Source organism: Parambassis ranga, chromosome 4, assembly GCF_900634625.1.
Source record: "Parambassis ranga chromosome 4, fParRan2.1, whole genome shotgun sequence".
NCBI classification, from domain to species: domain Eukaryota; kingdom Metazoa; phylum Chordata; class Actinopteri; family Ambassidae; genus Parambassis; species Parambassis ranga.
The window spans coordinates 4,701,259-4,719,164 of NC_041025.1; the positions used below are offsets into that span (position 1 = coordinate 4,701,259).

The 17,906-nt window shown below is 42.2% G+C and overlaps 4 protein-coding genes across 4 annotated transcripts; all 4 read right to left on the minus strand.

Moving 5' to 3' along the window:
* Nucleotides 1-532: 532 nt before the first annotated feature.
* LOC114434795 (protein wntless homolog) lies at nt 533-3,744 on the minus strand. The gene is made up of 12 exons (XM_028404198.1): nt 3,639-3,744; nt 3,272-3,535; nt 3,055-3,179; nt 2,834-2,989; nt 2,614-2,750; nt 2,065-2,233; nt 1,899-1,996; nt 1,762-1,825; nt 1,542-1,685; nt 1,373-1,456; nt 928-1,093; nt 533-818 (listed from the first exon to the last, which is right to left on the minus strand). Exons 1-12 carry the CDS (start codon nt 3,742-3,744, stop codon nt 718-720), a joined length of 1,614 nt encoding a protein of 537 aa, XP_028259999.1. The 3' UTR covers nt 533-717.
* A 578-nt stretch (nt 3,745-4,322) lies between these two features.
* Nucleotides 4,323-7,806, minus strand: dr1 (down-regulator of transcription 1). Its single transcript, XM_028404793.1, has 3 exons — nt 6,926-7,806; nt 6,636-6,799; nt 4,323-5,077 (listed from the first exon to the last, which is right to left on the minus strand). The coding sequence occupies exons 1-3, from the start codon at nt 7,143-7,145 to the stop codon at nt 4,931-4,933; spliced, it is 531 nt and encodes a 176-aa protein (XP_028260594.1). The 5' UTR covers nt 7,146-7,806; the 3' UTR covers nt 4,323-4,930.
* Nucleotides 7,807-8,343: 537 nt separating this feature from the next.
* On the minus strand, nt 8,344-10,545 carry LOC114434728 (retinol dehydrogenase 8). Its single transcript, XM_028404092.1, has 6 exons — nt 10,449-10,545; nt 9,581-9,742; nt 9,323-9,502; nt 9,155-9,248; nt 8,765-8,948; nt 8,344-8,671 (listed from the first exon to the last, which is right to left on the minus strand). Exons 1-6 carry the CDS (start codon nt 10,543-10,545, stop codon nt 8,435-8,437), a joined length of 954 nt encoding a protein of 317 aa, XP_028259893.1. The 3' UTR covers nt 8,344-8,434.
* A 306-nt stretch (nt 10,546-10,851) lies between these two features.
* scinla (scinderin like a) lies at nt 10,852-15,995 on the minus strand. Its single transcript, XM_028403835.1, has 17 exons — nt 15,861-15,995; nt 14,942-15,131; nt 14,697-14,851; nt 14,179-14,340; nt 13,944-14,093; nt 13,784-13,870; nt 13,568-13,700; nt 13,397-13,485; nt 13,101-13,313; nt 12,868-13,001; nt 12,701-12,791; nt 12,186-12,356; nt 11,925-12,099; nt 11,737-11,852; nt 11,565-11,642; nt 11,430-11,490; nt 10,852-11,348 (listed from the first exon to the last, which is right to left on the minus strand). Exons 2-17 carry the CDS (start codon nt 15,117-15,119, stop codon nt 11,176-11,178), a joined length of 2,166 nt encoding a protein of 721 aa, XP_028259636.1. The 5' UTR covers nt 15,120-15,131; nt 15,861-15,995; the 3' UTR covers nt 10,852-11,175.
* Nucleotides 15,996-17,906: the final 1,911 nt, after the last annotated feature.

The following is a 17,906-nucleotide window of genomic DNA, read 5'->3' on the forward strand; positions in this document are numbered from 1 at the left end:
CATTTCAAAATAAAGTGTTTTTGAAATGATCATTTAGTAACTGTATATAAACAATAAAGCTTTTGTTTTATGTTTCTATTCCTCATGAACAGAAACATAAAACAAAAGCTTTATTGAAAAAAAGCTTAGCTTAGTATAGTAATAGTATTCACCAAAGATATAGTATTTGTAAATTGGTATTGATGCTCACTATTATTGTAGGTGGTTCTGTTATTTATTCTGCATTTTCCGCTATAGTGGGTTGGAGCACATCTGCCCCTGGGATGTCTATGCTAGTGTACAAATAGACCCGCCATGCCATGCTAAAATATCTTGCAGTTGTTGTTGCCTGAGACATTCGTGCCATGGATACAAACTAGTTTTAGGAATAAAACAAGACAACATTAAGGTGCAAAGTCTCAGATTTAATCAGACTCAGATTACACGACTCAATGAGCTCAATGAGAGATACATGTGTTACAACACTAAACCTTAGTGTTCAAAAGTAATTGGACAGATACATGCAAGCCTTCAGTGCAGCCTGCCTGTTTTAAATGTTTCACATTATTCAGATTCAGATCAGTTAAGAATACTCTGATTGTTTTGATCATGTGTGTTAAGGGTTGTTGTGTTGCCAATTGATGAGATGCAGTCCAGCAAGTTTTGATACATTTGGCTGAACGTGAACACACATAACGCTTATCAAAATGTGTATTAACCCTTCACTGAGCGTGGACGTTATTCCTCAGCCACCTTCCCAGTGATCCTGTAGGCCTCTGTGGGCCCATGCTCTCCACATGTCAGCTGTGTCTCTTGACATTCTGGCTTCTCCGTTAAATCTGTAACAGAGCCTCACAATAAGCTTCAGTTTTATATTTACATAGCGAATATCTCTTTCAATTTGTTCCGAGAGGTGGATTCTATGTAAACAGCAGCAATGTTACACACCTGTATGTTGACTGTCTGCCGACTTGTTCCTGCTGTGCTTGTGTGAAGGGGCATAGAGGAAGATGATGGCGAAGACGTACAGGTTCCACATGCCATAGATCCCCGTGAGAAAGGCACTGTGGACTTGAAGGGTGTAGTCTCCCCAGTAACAGTGACCTTCACTGACCTAGGTTTAGAATTAGGAACACAAATGTGTCAAAAAAAATAGAAATCTTGTTTACTGAAAAAAAATGCATCTGATTGTCACATGCTTCAAGTTTTTTCCCAGCACTGCAGATAATGAAGTCAACACTAAATTACATGACTGTTATTTTGAAGGTTAAATAAAAAGGTTGCTCTACAGATTTATCCAGTTTATGACTTTGATTCAGCATCACATTACCAGCAATCAAAAGTAAATAATTATTATAAAACAAGCAATAAAAACTCTGATGTTGATACTTACTTGATTTAAGATGAAGAAGATGACAGTCATGGCTGCACATGCAAGGCTAACCAGCATCAAAAACTTGAATCTAAAGATTATACCCTGGCAAAAGAGAAGATAGGATGTCATTTCATTTTTTTTTTCTGCCAGCGTTTTGCTTTTTTATTTTTGATTTGGATCATCCAACCTTGTAGCGCAGCCTCCGGGCTGCAGGCATTGTGGGGAGCTGTTGCATTTTCCCACCGATGGTTCTGAACACACAGAACACCATGCAGCACAGAGAGAAGAAATACAGACAGGAGGAAATCCCCGCCACAATGATGAAGGTAATCTGTCAGGGTGGTTCAAGAAAAAGCTCAAGAGACTCCAGTTCCTATTACTTCTTATAACGCAGCATAGAAGGATACCAAAACCTTTGTCCCAAATTCTGAAGCCCACACGTTGTAGAAAGGATTGTGTAAATGACCACCTCTTGTAAAAGAGAGAAAGCAGGTCACTATACAAAATATACCACAGAGAGAAGCAACCCCTTAAAGTCATTTACCTTTCAATCAGGTCAAAAATAAGTAGAATACAAGAGCCGAACAGCACAAGCCCAACCTGCCACCAGTACGCCGACAGCCGATTCCTCTGGCTTTGGTCCTGAACGGTAAAAAAAATAAAACTTAACTGTCAGATAACATACTGTTGTGAACAAATGGAATGCTTACCATGAGGTGTTCGCCGCAGAAGATGATCCAGAAACAGAAAAGCACCGAGTAGAACACACCCTGCTGGGCATCTTCAAACAGAAGGATCCATGTCCACTCAAAGCCCAGAGACAACCACTGCACCGGTACATTCAGGAAGGTCATCGAGACTCCCAGAGCCAAGATCACCCTGAGCAAGGCGGACACATGAACAGCCAGAGCAGTGCTCTAACTAATGGAAGCACTTACATCTGCAGTAAAAGGCTAGATAACTCAGAAAGAGTACTGACCTAGTTCTAAGCAATCGTGCACTTTAAACAGGGTTCAAGTTACCCTAAAGCCTTTTATACATCTTAAATATATGACATTATGTGGTATTCTGAGAGAGCTTAAAAAGCCTGAGATGCACTACAAAGCAAGTGACCTGTTGTATAACTTAGTTTGTGCTCAGGCTGCAAAAAATATGAAACAATTATTTGAAAATTAAAAAATATATGGAACATTTATAAAGGCAACAAGGTGGATTAAGTAATGTTAGATGTTTTTTTTTTTTTTTTTTTTTTTACATACTTTTCCAGGAGGACTGGAGGCCTCGTCATTAGGCTGACCCTGTGCCAGTACCAAGCGGTTGCCACCAACATCCAGGAGCTGAACACAGTCTTCATACTCATCCACACTTTGGTGAAGCCTCCATTCTGGTGGATGCCCTTTGAAAAAGTAAACATGTCAGTGAAATGTGACGCTCAGCTGCCGGAGTTTCATTCATATAGAATAATGAAAGAAAACTCACCACGACATGGATGTCCTTTATTTCCCCAATGCCAATGTTCACTGTGTCATTCACAGGCAAGCGCATGTTGATTAGAAAATACTTGTGGGCCACGCTGCCCAGTTCCAAAAACGGTACAGGGTCACACTGATAAAAGCGGCCCTCATTTTCATACGTCTGCAAAAGCATGGAGGTTACTCAGATAAGTGAATGGCCGCATGTATTAAGTCATTCAGGTTTACCTTAGGGACTCCAAGTGTACACCTGAGTGGCCTCTGCTCCACAGAGTCAAACTGTGTAGTCCACTCAGACAGCACATTATCCCTGTATGCCAGACGAGCATCGATAGTGATGGTAACATCATCCTCTGCATAAACAGGAACAGAATTCAGACCTGTAAAAACAAGAGAGGGGCTGGAAAATCTCTGACATACATAAAACCCATAAAACCTGTCTCACCGATCTGATTGATCATTTTAAAAGCAATGTCAAACTGCAGGACAGCCAGCATGTACTGAAACCAGGGGCTCATCTCATGGTTGGGAAGAGGCAAGTGCACAGCAAAAACAATATCATTGGCATCCAGCGTTTTTGCCATAGGCTCGTCAAAGCTGCGAATCTGCTGGCATCGAGTCAAACCCCACGGCATGAGCCAGGCGTGCGTCCTGTAGCGGTTAATGCATTTGGTAGCCAGGTACCGGATGGCACTGGTAGGACTGGGAGCTATGAGAAATGGAAACAGTCAAAGTTTAGTCATTTGGCTGAAATCAGAAAAGCTTCAAATACAAAACAATATGACCTATTTGTTACAACAAAAACTACTTACCAATCAAGGCTCCCACTAAGATGGAAAACACCTGGCAGACAAGAATAAAAAAGCCAAAAAGGATCAACCTTTTAGTGCTCATGTTCTCTATGATTGCGCCTGCCATTTGGAGAGAAAATATGTGATCCCAGCACACTGTCACTCACTCTACCTGCTCACCCACTCTGACTCTCCTCACGGACACATCAGACATCACAAACAGAGCGTGTGCAGTGGGGGGTTGGGAGGCGCAGCCATCGTGAGTTCAGATGATTATAAAGAACACCGAACTACCGTCTAAAAAACATGTTTCCTTTATTGCTTAAAGAATACAATTTTATAGAACAGGCCAAGTGAATGTGTATCACAACTAGGTTACTTGTCTTTACACTGAGGATTGACCACAGTCACAATGCAAATGTCTGACAGTGCACCCAAGGAGAAAGGAGAAATTACAAATTGGGTCTGGATATCAAAGCATCATACAAAGTTATAGGTAATCCTTAACATTGTTTACACTGATCTGCAGTCAGGAGTGAGAATCACAATAGCACCTACACCTTTAACAAACAAGCTCTAGGCTAGTCTCTTCTCTATCTTTGGTTCCAAGAGACGAAAATATTCAGTTTCTCAAAGGTGTAGCTAATTACCAATACTGTGTGTGGTTTAAGGTTGAACAAAAATGCAGCATAAGGTATCTTAAGCTAAAATTAAACAAAATGTCCATTTATTTGTCTACTTAACAACAAATTTAATATTCACAACCCTTCCAACAAGCCACTGTTAAACAAATATAGTAAAGGGGAGTAAAGAAAACCTTTTCTGTGAAAATGGCCGTCAAACACCAAAAAGGAGAAATAGGATGCTCTGGAATCGTTCAAGAGCACTTCTCCCAAATCACTGAATGTGATTTAGTGCTATGGATAACATAAACACGCTACCTGGTGCAATTCATCAACATATGCCAGACAGCATCTGCTTTCAGTGTGTCCACAACACATCCAGAGATCTACAAATTACAACAGAATATCAAGACTTAAACTTAAGCAACTTAAAGGGGGGGGAAATGAGATTAATCCAAAACTTCATTTACAGCCTTTTCAATCCGAATCATTTTCAGGTGGCTGAGCGTGTGGCCATCTTGAAATCCCCCTTCGTCTTTCTCTTTATTGTCCGTTTCAAATGTGCACTGTCCACTGTCATAAACCAGCTCTCACATATATCTCATGTCTCTGCCGGTGACAGCGCTGGGAGATCTGCGTGCCAACACTGTCCCCGGGAAGGAATTCGGACAGTCGAATGGTGTCATGGGATTACATGTCGTCCTCTTCATCTTCATCCTGAGAGGAACCGGCCTGCTGGGCGGCGCTGGCAGATGCTGCTGCCATCTGTGCCTGCTGGGCGGCCTGCTGCATCTGCAACCACTCCTGTTGGGCGAGCTCTGCCTGCTGCTGCCGTGCCTGTAGAAACACGATGAGACATGAGACAAGAAAAGGCTGATTAGCCTGGATCATAACAACATGAGATGCTGTAATGAGATTGATCAGCTCAATGCATCAGTAGACAGCGCTGGGCATTTATAACATGCCTATGGTACGCATGTGGTTTAAGCAAGCCGATAGTTAGCATTGGAAATCAATTATGCAAATGTTTCCTGGGAGTTTCTACATAAAAGCCTAACAAAGTGATGCAGCTCACTTTAAAGAAGACCCCTTGCAAGCCAGCCAACACAGCCACTGCTAAGGAACTGAACTCCAAAGGCACCGCAATGTTTATGTGGCACATACTCCCATTATTTTACATTTGTACAAATCAGTGTTTCCCATACATAGATCAATGTGTGGTGGGCTGCCACACTATCAACGCCCACTGTCCCAAATTGTGATTTTACAATGTAACTATAGTTCCGTTCATTCATCTCCGCTCAACACTCTCTCTCCCTCTCATTCTCGTTCACACACGCGCATGCACAGATACTGACAGCTAACCCTAACCCTAACCCTTCGCCCGCTCCTCCTCCTCTCCATGCGCAATGCCTGATACCTATAACCTATTGAAGAAAATTTGACACATTTTTGCACAGAGAAGACAACACAAGACCAGATTGACATGTTGGCTGAGGTCAGTCTTCACACTTTTACACTGCGAAATAAAAAAAAACCTTCAGCTTCAGCTGTTTTTGCAATACATTCCTTAAACGACACTGGATCTAAAGATTGGAACTAAAAAAGGCACAAATTCAAGTAAAGACTCAACTTTAATTTCAATTTGGTGAGTAATTCATGAAACATAACATGAAGACGGGTCTTTCTTCAATATAAAGGGTATTTGGTCCAGGCAGGGTTCTAGTAAAAATGTATTTGTCTTATTTTATCCGTCAGAACTAACTTAAAAGAATAAAGATTGAACTGAATAAATTCAAATTGCTTCTTCTAGCTTTGAGAATTGATAAGCATACAGGTGTATATTTAATCTATAGTAGCTTCAGAAAGTTTGAATCCCGCTTCCTGCACACACTCTGTATAAACCCCAATGACTGACGCCACCGACAGTCGCGACACTATCCCACGCTGGCACCAAGGCGCCACCACAAATTGCTACCTGGTCTGTGGGAAACACTGCAGATATTTAACAGTTTTGACTAGGTTTCCATGCTGGTTCAAAGTGTATGCAATTTTCTTTTCTTTTTAAAACAATCCACACCACAATTACAACATCAACACATCTAATTAACTACTGTGACTTCAGTTGCATATTTAGGTTTCAATGTTTCCATTTAGATTTTACTTAACTTTATGTACCATCAATACAGTAATCATAGGTACACTTTTTTTCAAAGTGTCCACTTTGTTTCCTGCTTGCACACAAAACAGCTAGTTGTTGTAAACTTTAGCAGTATTTTCTACTCTTTAATTACACACATTTCAAACTTATAATGTATGTATGTCAAACTATTTTAATGGGTAACTGAACTATGTTTATGACATGCACATCCAACAGTGTCCTGTCAGACCATACCTTGGCAAACAGCTCCTGCTGCTGTCTGAGGAGCTCTTCCTCCGGGATGCCCAGGTTCTCCAATCGAGAGCTGGCCTTCCTCCTCTTCAGAGCTACAGTTTTACACTCCTGCAGGACGTCTTTCACTTCCGTAATGTACGATGCGAAACCGAGACTCTCAAGGGCTTAATGAAAAACAAGACAAGAAAGTGCGACGATTACTCTCTGTGGTTTAAAACTCAACAGTTATATAAACACACCACTACGTGTTCCAACAATACATTAAAAACAGAGTTGTGACCAGGACTCACCGTTAATGACATGTTCAGGAGATATGGTTTTCTTGTCGGACTTGTTGCATATATCATTGGCTTCTGAGGAGATGAGGTGGATGAACTCCGTGCAACAGTTCACCACAAGCTCTCTGGCGTCATTGGCCACTCTTACATTAGGGAGAGTCTCTTTAATCATCTTGTTAATAGCTGCTCTCGGGATGGTGAGGTCGTCGTCGTTTCCAGAGGAAGAAGCCATTGTGACAGGCAAATGACCGCAAACCAAACTCAAACTCGAGTTTTCGACTAAGTCGTAAAAATCAGAACTACAATGGCCTTATTGGATCAGTGGAGTGAAAGTATTCCACCCGGTTCAACACGACGACAACATAAAAATAAATGTCATGGAAGCAATGAAACGTTTCCTGAAGTTAGCCGGCTGGCTAGCTTGCTAACTAATAAGCTAGTAGCTAATTGTGCGTGTTAAAACAAATAGAAACTGTCGTTTCCACCGGCGCTCTTACACGGAATGTGCCAGAAAATGAAACGTCCAAGAAAAGTTAATCCACGAATACGAGAACACAGACACGCTAATAGTGGAAAAATGCTCAGCTAGCTAGCTGCCAAGCTAGCTAGTAGCCGTGGTCCCTGTCGCTGGCAAGCCGGAACGCAGAACACAAGTGAAAGCGGAGTCTGAGAGCATGGCTAAAGCTAGGCTAACAATGAAGTGCCCCTTGTATATACTAAATAGTTAACTGCACTAAGCCGACAAATAGTATAAAATAACCAAAACGCTGCCGGGTGCTCTGCCTTGCATCAAAAAATTAAACAAGCATTTGAAATGAACTTAAAGTTAGTAGAAATGTAATTACAATGTTCTATTCTGTGCAACATTAGCTTATAATTGTACGGATATGACGTCACACAAAGACCCGGATGCCGTCTGTCACCAGGATGTGTTTGAAGTATCCTAACTAATGTTTACTGCCCCCTACCGGTCCCTTGGTACAATAACATACCTAAAGGCCTACTACCATATTTCATATAATATACTTGCTGTTCCAGCCTTAATATTAAGAATTTCTAAATATGTTTTTCAAAAGTTTTTTTACAATTAAATTCCACGTTGTGTGAGGATCAGAGCAAAACATCTGAATTAGGTCATGTGTAAAACTTCATATAAATATATATATCTAGTGTCACAGACACAATATGCCACCAACAGAACAAGTCTTTAAAATTGATTTTAAATATACATATATTTTTTAAAGTCAGCATTTGAATTGGTTTATCTGATGTGATCACTGTGTATGTCACTGCCCTCTTTGCTTACTTGACAACTTAACAAATTGTGTAACATGGGACATAGAGGCTTAACTTCTTAAGACAGATATGGTATTCAGCTGAGTGTACAAGGGTTTATATCCTGCAGAAGGATCTGACACACGAACACATGGTTGTTCATGACTTTTTATTTGCTCGAAAATGTAATCATAAAAGGAAAGCCACACAACTAACATGGTTATCTTTATTTCACTAAAAAAACACTCAGTTACTCTTGTCCTTTTCCAAGGTGAAACTTTTTCGACTCCTCCAGCGCAAAAGCTTGAGGAAGTTCAGGCTGGCGTTGAAAACCTTATCATGCTCAAATACCATTTTGTAAAACGTGTCAATAGGAAGGTCACCGTTGGGGTCTGCGTATTTGAGCGTGGTCATAGGAGTGTAAAGAGTGTTTGTCTGGTGACGGAAAGGAGGATTCTCCATGGTGATGATCTTGAGGGTATGCTAGAAGGAAAAACACAAGACAAACATAAAGTATATACAGTGTATATTACACACTGTGTTGCATTTTGATGACTGAGTAAGCAGTTCTTTTACCTCTGCCACGTCCTCTGCAGTCTGTCCAAAGGTTTCAAAAATTTGGTTGTAGTTCTTCAAGTAGATGTTGGTGAACATGTCAGCTGTCACTTTGTCAGCTTTGCTGAGGTCAATCTTCAAGCCTTCCTCATAAACCTTCCGTTCAAACTCTGTGATCACTGGACCTGGCTCGATCAGGCTGATGCTGAAGAAGTAAAAACACATCACCTATACCACCTGGCTGTTGCTGAATGCTGTGTTAGAACTTGCCTAAAACCAGGGTGTGCTGCACTTATTTCCTCATATTTTCCTCTTAATGTTGAGGCAGTCGTTGTGCAATATGACTGCACAATTAGCAGCTTTGCGGCACATTTTGACTTTGAATTGCAGGTAAAAATAAAAGAATCTTACTTCAGACTGAACCTCAGGGCTTGGACTGCTAAGCTTTCACAGAAACCCTCCACTGCAAACTTAGACGCAGCATAGACGTCATTGAATAAAATTCCTAAAATGGAAAAAGACATCATTAAAGACACACCGTCTCACAAACAAATGCTGTCCTGCAGAACAGATGCTGACCCTGAATGCCCATGACACTGCTTATCACCACAATATGGCCTTTTTTCCTCCTTTTCATGTCAGGCAGGATCTCCTTTAGTAATCGCACCAGCCCGAAGAAGTTGGTGTCCATGACGGTCTTCATCTCATCAATGGACTGACACTCGATGGGTCCAATCAGACCCATCCCAGCATTGCTTACTGTGAGAGGAAGTCACCATTGTTATATGTTGGAAAAATTAGACATGATACCAAAACAAGACTCTTCTGTAGACTTACTAAGAATGTCCACTCTGCGCTCTGGCAGGCTGTCCACACAAGCTTTGATGGAATTCTCATCACAGACGTCCAACTGCTTGATCTCCAGGGTCCTGCCCAAAGTCCGACCGGCTGCCTCCACCAGAGGCTCAGCCTTACTCACGTTCCTCATGGTGGCATAGACTGTAATTAGAAGTAAATGAATCAGTAATGCTGCTCAAGGTTGGACATCATCAGCCAAGAAAAAAAATGGAAGGTAAAGCAGTTTTTTTATGAAATAGCAGAAGTTAAAACCAACTTTCAACCTTCTTTCAGGGAAAAAAGCCATGACCCATGAATGCCCCAGAATAATCCACCAACTTTAATGGACTATGACCACAGGAAGTAGTTACAATACAACTAGTTGACAGTGATGGGTGAGGACCATTTAAAATAGCCAGAAGCTTACAGTCCAGTTTGTACTAGCACATGTTTTACAGGTAAAAACTTTAAAACAATGGACATCAAACAAATAAAAGACTCTATATGGCATAGAAAAAGGTTTTTTTTGTAAAAGGACCATTAACTTAATGTGTCTATATTCTGTTTACAGTAAAAATTTCTTTAAAAACTTCTTTAATGAAGGAAACATAAACAAGGATTATTTTTGCTTACCAATAGTGACTATTACTATTAGTCACTATTATATAATCTGACATTAACCCTTTAAGTTTCCTCTTACAGATAGATAAGGCACTTTAATTGTGGCCTCTTGAGTAATAATAACTTCACACATATATTATTATTAATAAACTTCATACTGTTTAATTCTTTCAGTTCGCATGTAAAAACGTGCACAATAAACAACTGCACCTGTCATGAAAAAATTTGTCAGTGTCAGCAAATTTACCCATGAACCTCTTCTTCTCATCTTTCGCGATGCGTGCAGCCAAAGCGAGGCCGATCCCAGAGGAGCAGCCCGTGATGAGTACCACCTTCTGGTTCATTGTGCTGGGTTAGTGTTTGTCTTGCAGCTCCAGCAGCAGAAAATAAAAAAGAACAAAGGCAGGGAAGACAAGCAGGCTGTGTGAAGGCACTTTTTAAAGCCTGCTCCTTAATCCACATTGCTGCAACTCAGCAGAAGCCAAGTGCACATGACCTTAAGATTATCAACAAGCGTGGCGAACACATGGCCCAGCAGCGTGGTGAGGATTTAGGCTAATGATAGCTACTCCAAATGTTGCAGTGAATTGTGAGATACAGAAAATAATAATATACTGATAAGCTGTTTGAATAAAACATGTGCGCACAAAAAAGGTTGACATTTTTATTAAAATTATAATCAGAAATGTTGCAATCTAGCCTGTAAAAAGAGACACTTAGGTACAAATATAATGACAATTCTTCTACTTTTAAAATGCTAGTACCTCTATAAAACATCAAAATAAATGAAAGGGCACACTTAACTCAGAGGACATTGTGGTTTTTAGAGTTTAATGCCATGAAAAAAATAAAAGCATATATATATATATTTGTCATACTGTGAGCATTAGCTGTTTGTATCATATTGCTATTTTAAGTCTTCATTGCTCAATTTCAGATATTTAGCAGATGTTTTGTGATGCTTCTTTGGGTCTCTACTTGTTCTTTTTGGCACAGGTTTGCATGACCTTCAGAAGATCTTTTTCCCACATTTTGGGGTCCCAAGCATGGAACCAGCCAGTGAAGGAGGGGGGCTCCTCCCCCTGCTTCACAATGGCCACAGAGATACCACGGCGGCCTGACGGGTCTGAATTCACGTAGTCTTGGGCTGTATGGAGAACGAGAGTTCATCAGATTATGTAAACTGTAATCTCTTCTCTGAATTTCTATTTATTTCTGTTTTTCTCACCGATTTTGGGTGATCCACTTTTCTCTGCCTCATTGGCATCGTTTCCGATCCACACAAAGATCTGCGGGGAGAAGTACTCATTAGGAGACTGAGAGCAAGGAAAGATGGTAACAGAAAGATAAAAATCAGTGGTACCTGATCCCATGTATCCAGGATCATCACATCATCGGTTGCCAGATCAAGCTGTGTGAAATCACCAGGCACCTCCTCTGCCTAAATATCCACAAATTAAAGAATTTAAAAAAATTAATTAGTGCAAAAAAGTATGTTAAAATAAAAAAATGAATGTTAAATTGTGAGTACTCACAATCAGCCTGCCGGTCTTGTTGGAGCAGCCAAACAGCCGCGGCAGTCTGAGTGTTGTCTGCAGGGTCTTAGAGGTCTGGTAGGCCTTCTTTCCTCCCAGTGCTGTCCAGAAACCAGCTGGCAACAAGGAGAAGAGTCAGTTTCTCAAAGGAAATGTCAGGTGACAAAGATGCTGTTTTGAGCACTCACCTGGCTCCTTGGTTTCCTCCACCTCAGTGGCAGCACCACCAAGCAGGCTGGCGACATACTTAGCTGCACCCATCTCCTCTGCAGTCGCTCCTTTGCCCTTCCACAGGATCAGGGAGTCGGGCGACTTCAGCACAAACACATCGTTGGTGTTGAGGGAGGAGGCATTGGGCACCACCTGTTTGACAGAGAGACGGAAACTGAGTCAGCTGTTCACTGTAAAGCATCAGTTCATGCAAATTCAGCGTGATAAAAGTGGCTGACCTCCACAGCTCGCGTGGCTTTGGTGGAGCTCTGGCGGATATGGAAGAGCCGCGTGCTGCCAGGCTTGCTGTCGCCAAGCTTACGGGATGTCCCACCCAGGTGGATGACCAAAGGCTTGTCCTTAAACAAGCTCACAAGATGTGGGGGCTCTTGGCCCTGAGTGACCCGGACCTGTAGAAACAGCAGCACAGCTCAACCCGTATGCTTAACATAGTTATTCCTGCTGACGTTTGAATGGTAGGATCTGTAAAGCACTAGTTTTGCATTTTGCTAAGAGTTAGATGAGAAGATTGACACCACGCTTGCCTATTCATTCACAGCTAGCATTTGGTCAGTTTAGCTTAGCATAAAGACTGGAAACAGAGAAGCATCTATGCATTAATCAGTAATTATCTTGCTCCTTTGAGTGCATTTGAGTCCAAGCTAACCTGCTTCTTCTGTTTCCAAGTACATGTGTTTTTTTTCCTAAAACGTCCTGCTTTAAAGAAAAACATAAGAATACTTGAACACCTCACCTGTGTAGCTACTCCACCCATGGAATCGTCCAGGTTGACAGTGAGAAAGGCCGAAGCTGCCAGTTCATCCTGAGTGCTCTTCCGTCCTTGCCTACAGCAAAGCCACGGTGTTTAGAATGAATTCATATGAGATCTGAAAATCAGTTGTTTAAACTTCTTGCACCCACCAGGTGTAGATGATATGCTTCTCCCTGCCTCCAGCATTGTAGGAGTACAGCACCAGGTAACAGTCACCTCCAAAGAACTGTCCATAGGTGGACGGGTCCACAGGCACTTTGTTGCTTCCTTCCACACGCCAAATCTACACACACACACACACACACACACAGCATACTCTGTCACATATTCATTAATATGTATTGAATGTACGTCATCACTTCTGTCAAGCTAGTGTCCGTACCTTTACTTTTCCGGAGCCGTCATCCACCATGCCATGCTGAGCAGCCATGGCGCTGTTGCTGTGGAGTTTGGAGGGGTCGAAGGGCACCTGCTCTACCTTGGCGATGCGGCCGACGGTGTAAACCTGACCCGGACCTGTCTTGTCCCCTTCCAACCATTTGAAGAAAAACTGCTTGAACAGGGTGGTCTCGCTCCCTGCTGGTATCACCTGGACCTATCCGTGGCAAAAACACAAAGATGTTAGAGTAAGCAGGAAGACACAAAAGGAAGGATGACACTGTTTGACCTGATCGTTACCTGAGTTTTTGTGGAGTAATTTTTGTCTTTGATGAACTTCTCTGCAGCTGACAGTGCTGCTTTGCGCTCTTCTGGGTTTGCATTCCGCCCTGAAGTGTGGGTGTGTGGTTAGAGATGTCACATACAGTACAGTACAATAGGTCAACATGGAAGGGGGGAAGAGTGGAATACCTTTCCAGACAAAAATATGATTGTCTACTCCATTGTCCAAGATGTAGCATTCACTCTGGGAGAGCATGTCTTGTTTGAATGGGTTTTTCTCAGCCACCAAAGTCATGGTCATGGAGCCGGCAGCATCAGAAATCTAAACCGAAGAGAGGACATCTACATTTATCATCTCCATCTAATAATGGTGAAATGAATCCCCATCTGTATGTGTGTATTTACCAGATACAGAGAGGCCTGGTTGTGACTGGTCTTCTCAGCAACTGTATCAGAGCTTCCAGGTTGCAGGTTGGGCAGGGGTCCAAGTTCCTAAACACAAAGACTGCACTTAATATCCCTTTCTTGTTTCTCAGAGACACCTGAACCAAATAAGTAAACTCACATTAATGACAGCTTGTGGCTCAGAGCCTTCTTCAATCATATGCACAGTGGCGCGGCCGTTTCGCTCATTGTCGCGGATATCCATGGCCATCTGCGTGGTTCTGAGACGCTCATAGCGATTGCTGTCGCTGCCAGACCAGTGGTAGATGTCCTTCACAGAGAAAGAGCGACAGAAAGAGACAGTAAAACACTTCCATCACATTCCATCACAGGGTTCAGGCGTTACTCTGGATCACCTTTCCCAGATCAATGATGAAGCAGTCCCCTTTGTTGAAGCTGCTCCAGCTGAGGTCCACCTCTGTGGCTCTGATCTTCCGACGACCTTGAACGTGCAGCAGACGCTTGACAGGCATGTCGTTGGTCACCACATGCTGGAAGCCTGTTGCGACTCCACCTTTCTGTAAAAACACATACAAACCACTTTAACTTCCTTCTTTTGATACATTCCTACTAGGTCTATGACATGTATGGTACTGAAACACCATCTTATACAGCTATTCGGTGTTTTTGGCATTTGGTGAGGAAGTTTCTGCTCGCTCTGTTTGCTGGTTCTAACTCTCCATGGAAACCTTCCACGGAAATGTTGAGGGAGCAAAAGTTCCATGACTCCAAACAGCTCCCAAAATAGCACTGCAGCACAGTCCACTTCCCAACACACAGCCTAACCACAGACATTCAGCTGCTTTTATTTTGAAAATGAATTCATCTCGTTGAGTTCTTGTATCAACATTAAGACATGCAAATGCAGTTTCACCTTGTATTTGATGCCTGATTTGAAGTAGCCCAGAAAGGTGTTGGACTCTTGATTTTGAAACTCATTGAACTGTATTGGGACTCCGCCCAGGTGGCCATCCATCTGAGTTAGGAAAATGGCAGCACAGCCCTTCTCATCCTGGGAAGCTTCGTCACCTGGAGAACATAACAGCAAAGAAAAAAAATGGGAGTTTGTAAATGAAATTAGAATAAAAACAGACCACACACCAAAAATATCCTATATACCAATCCATGAATGAACGTTGTAGGACGGAGCCGGGGTGGTGAAGAGAACTATGTAGGCATCTCCAACGTAGAAGTCTCCATTGAGTTCAGCTGGGACAGGTTTCAAATCCATTTTCTCAACCCGCCACACTTGCAGGCCGGGCTTCTTCCCTGCATTCTGGAACTCTTTGTGTACCATGGTGTTCAGGGCCTGAGAGGACAGTTAGACAAAAACATTGTATAGTTCAGCTTAGGGTTTAGAAACAGAGCTGTCCGACCACTTTCAGACACGTCTACTGTCTGACCTTTAGGCCAACCGATAGACCAAAGACCAGAGCCCAAAATTTGGTAAAAAAAATGCAGTTATTGATATTGATCAATATATATCCAATATACTGATATATATGTGATAGGCTGTGATGTTGACTCTTACTTTCATCAGGCAATGTATCTGTCAGACTCATGTGTTTATTGTTTTATGCTGGTTTAAAATCTGAAATTGTCAGAATCAGACTGGAAAAAAGCTGCTGATCCTCAAACTGATGCCAGTTTCATCAGAACACATCTCTCTGTACTCTCTTATTCTGCAGCATCTGTTGCATAAGGCAAGTGTTCCTACTGATTTCAGTGTGGTAGGCAGGGTGTGTCCTCTACAAGTGCTGCCAGACTAAAGGCAGTATCACTCAGGTGATGAGGTGAACTGCCCACAATATGAGACAAAATACTCTGCATCGTACTTAATGTTTGGTGTCTTATCAATGACCACCCTCAACTACACTTTCAACTATTTTCTTTTTCCATTGATGTAAAGTTAAAGTCAGACAGAGCCCTTGCCTCTGTGTCTCCTGCCTTGCAGAGACTTGTTGCTATTTCACAATTGCGCTACGAGACATTTCAAAACAAGACGCAGCACGCATGGTGTAAGAAAGTGTTCCATTACCTGATGAGAACAGAAGTCAGATGCTGGATGTGAAGAAGCTGCACAGCTGCTCTTCCAGTGGTCCGCACCGGGAGCCTGCGCGCGGGGCTCCTATATAAGCCGCGCGAACATCCGCGTTCACAAGGAGAGGCGTGTTCCAGCCGCATCCCGACCCCACCCAGCGACATACCAAACATTAGGAAACAACTGGCTGAGTACACGTACACAGGGGCAATTCCTCAGGTTGTATGAAACGTTGCTTCTAAACAACACGCTATAAAATCAGCATTAATTTATATATTAATTAATAAATTAATAATTTATATATGCAAATGTTCAGCCTCAATCTTGTACCAGTGGATTAAGAGTAAAACATTCATGAAGCTTAAAAATTTTTATTTATTCCTTGTTCAGCATTAAAGTGCAAAGAAGAACAATTTCAGTTTTTAGATACTTGCTGTCTGCTTGATCATTTCCTTCATCAGGATTACTGTCTCTCCTCTTAACTGGTTTTTATTTGCATGTTATGCAGCTTTTATACAAACCACGTGATTAGATAATAATAACGTACTTGTGCTTGATTTGAATGAATGTCATTTACTTTGAGTCGTCCTTCCTCCATCCTCTAACACTTTCTCGTTGTTGTATTCATTGTGTGTTTTTGCGAGTTTCTTCAGCTTCTGTTTATCTCAATAAAAACCAACCATAGCTGAAGGCCATTTAAAGCTGGTGATTAGTTTGCAACACTGTCAAAAACTTGTGGTTATTGTATGTTTGTAGCTTTTCAGAACCTAAGAAGGACCCTGTTGGCACATTTATTGATCAGGTTTTCTTCAACAGAGGATTTAAAGTGGGGATGTTTTTTCTAAGAAGTGGCTCTGAGGTAACAGGAACAGCTACCTATCTCTTAGAAGTCATTAGTTTGTACTCCCTCTGATAAATCCCTTATCTCCCCTGCTTGCACAATTGATTTGGCAATTCCATTGTTGTTATTTTAGCACGCCTTTTGAGTAAGGGGTGCAATTGTCTGCCACAGGCCTGTCAGCGGCTCCAGTTTGTGACGGCTCTGACTCCCATGTGGCAGCTTGACAGAAAGCAAAGGCACAAATCTCTCCTCTGAGCTCCGGCAGTCGCCTCAGGTTAGGGCTGGCTCCATCACTCCTACTTACTGGAGCTGCATCAGCACATTCTGCCTCATTGTGCAGTGTACACACAACTCAACACAGTGGGTTTCAGGGACATACCGCCTCGCCTCCACAAGACAAAACACATACACAATCCCTGACCACAGAGGCTGCCAACTACAGGCTACTTGTTCTGACATGAAGAGCTCTTGCACTTCATGTTGCATAACCGTTAAAAATGATGTGGGCGCCTAGCATGACCCAAGGGGCTGCAAAGTTTCACACAGAGACATAAACAGCTCTCAGAAGCATTTTGCTGTAACACTGCTGTGAGGGATATGGCACAGTCTGCTACCAAAGTTTCTTCCTGGCTAACAAGCATGCAGCAAAATGAATCACTGAGGTGCGTCCCAGGTTGACCCTCCTGCAGCAGTACTTGTGGAGGATCTGTTTTAGCTGGTTTGGAAAAGCCTGAATCCAAAGGATATGGTTAAAGGTATTGTGTAAGCAGTGTAAAGTCACACACACAATGGTCTGTTAGCTTTAAATGAAGGCTGAAGGTAGCCACATTCCCTCCTGCTGCTTTCTTTATCTTCCCTATTCCTGCTTAAAGGACCAGTTTGTAGGCTTCAATGCCACCTACTGGTGAAGCTGCAGATTGCATTCTACTGTATACCCTTTATTCACAGCTTCATTTTCAACCATAACAATGTGGTGGTAACTTCTGAGGCTTAGAAATGAAGCCAACATGGAAGTGTCACAAACATCCTGTGGCCTGTGGGGGTGGGTCCAAAAGTGAGTCAATCCCCAAAGACCTCCTAGTTAAAATTTCCAACTTTAGAGCAGAGGTAAACATGTTTACAGCCTGGTACAAGGACGGTTTCGACTGCATGGCGGTGGCTGTAGACACTTCTGTAACAGGAATTAGATATAGATTACGATT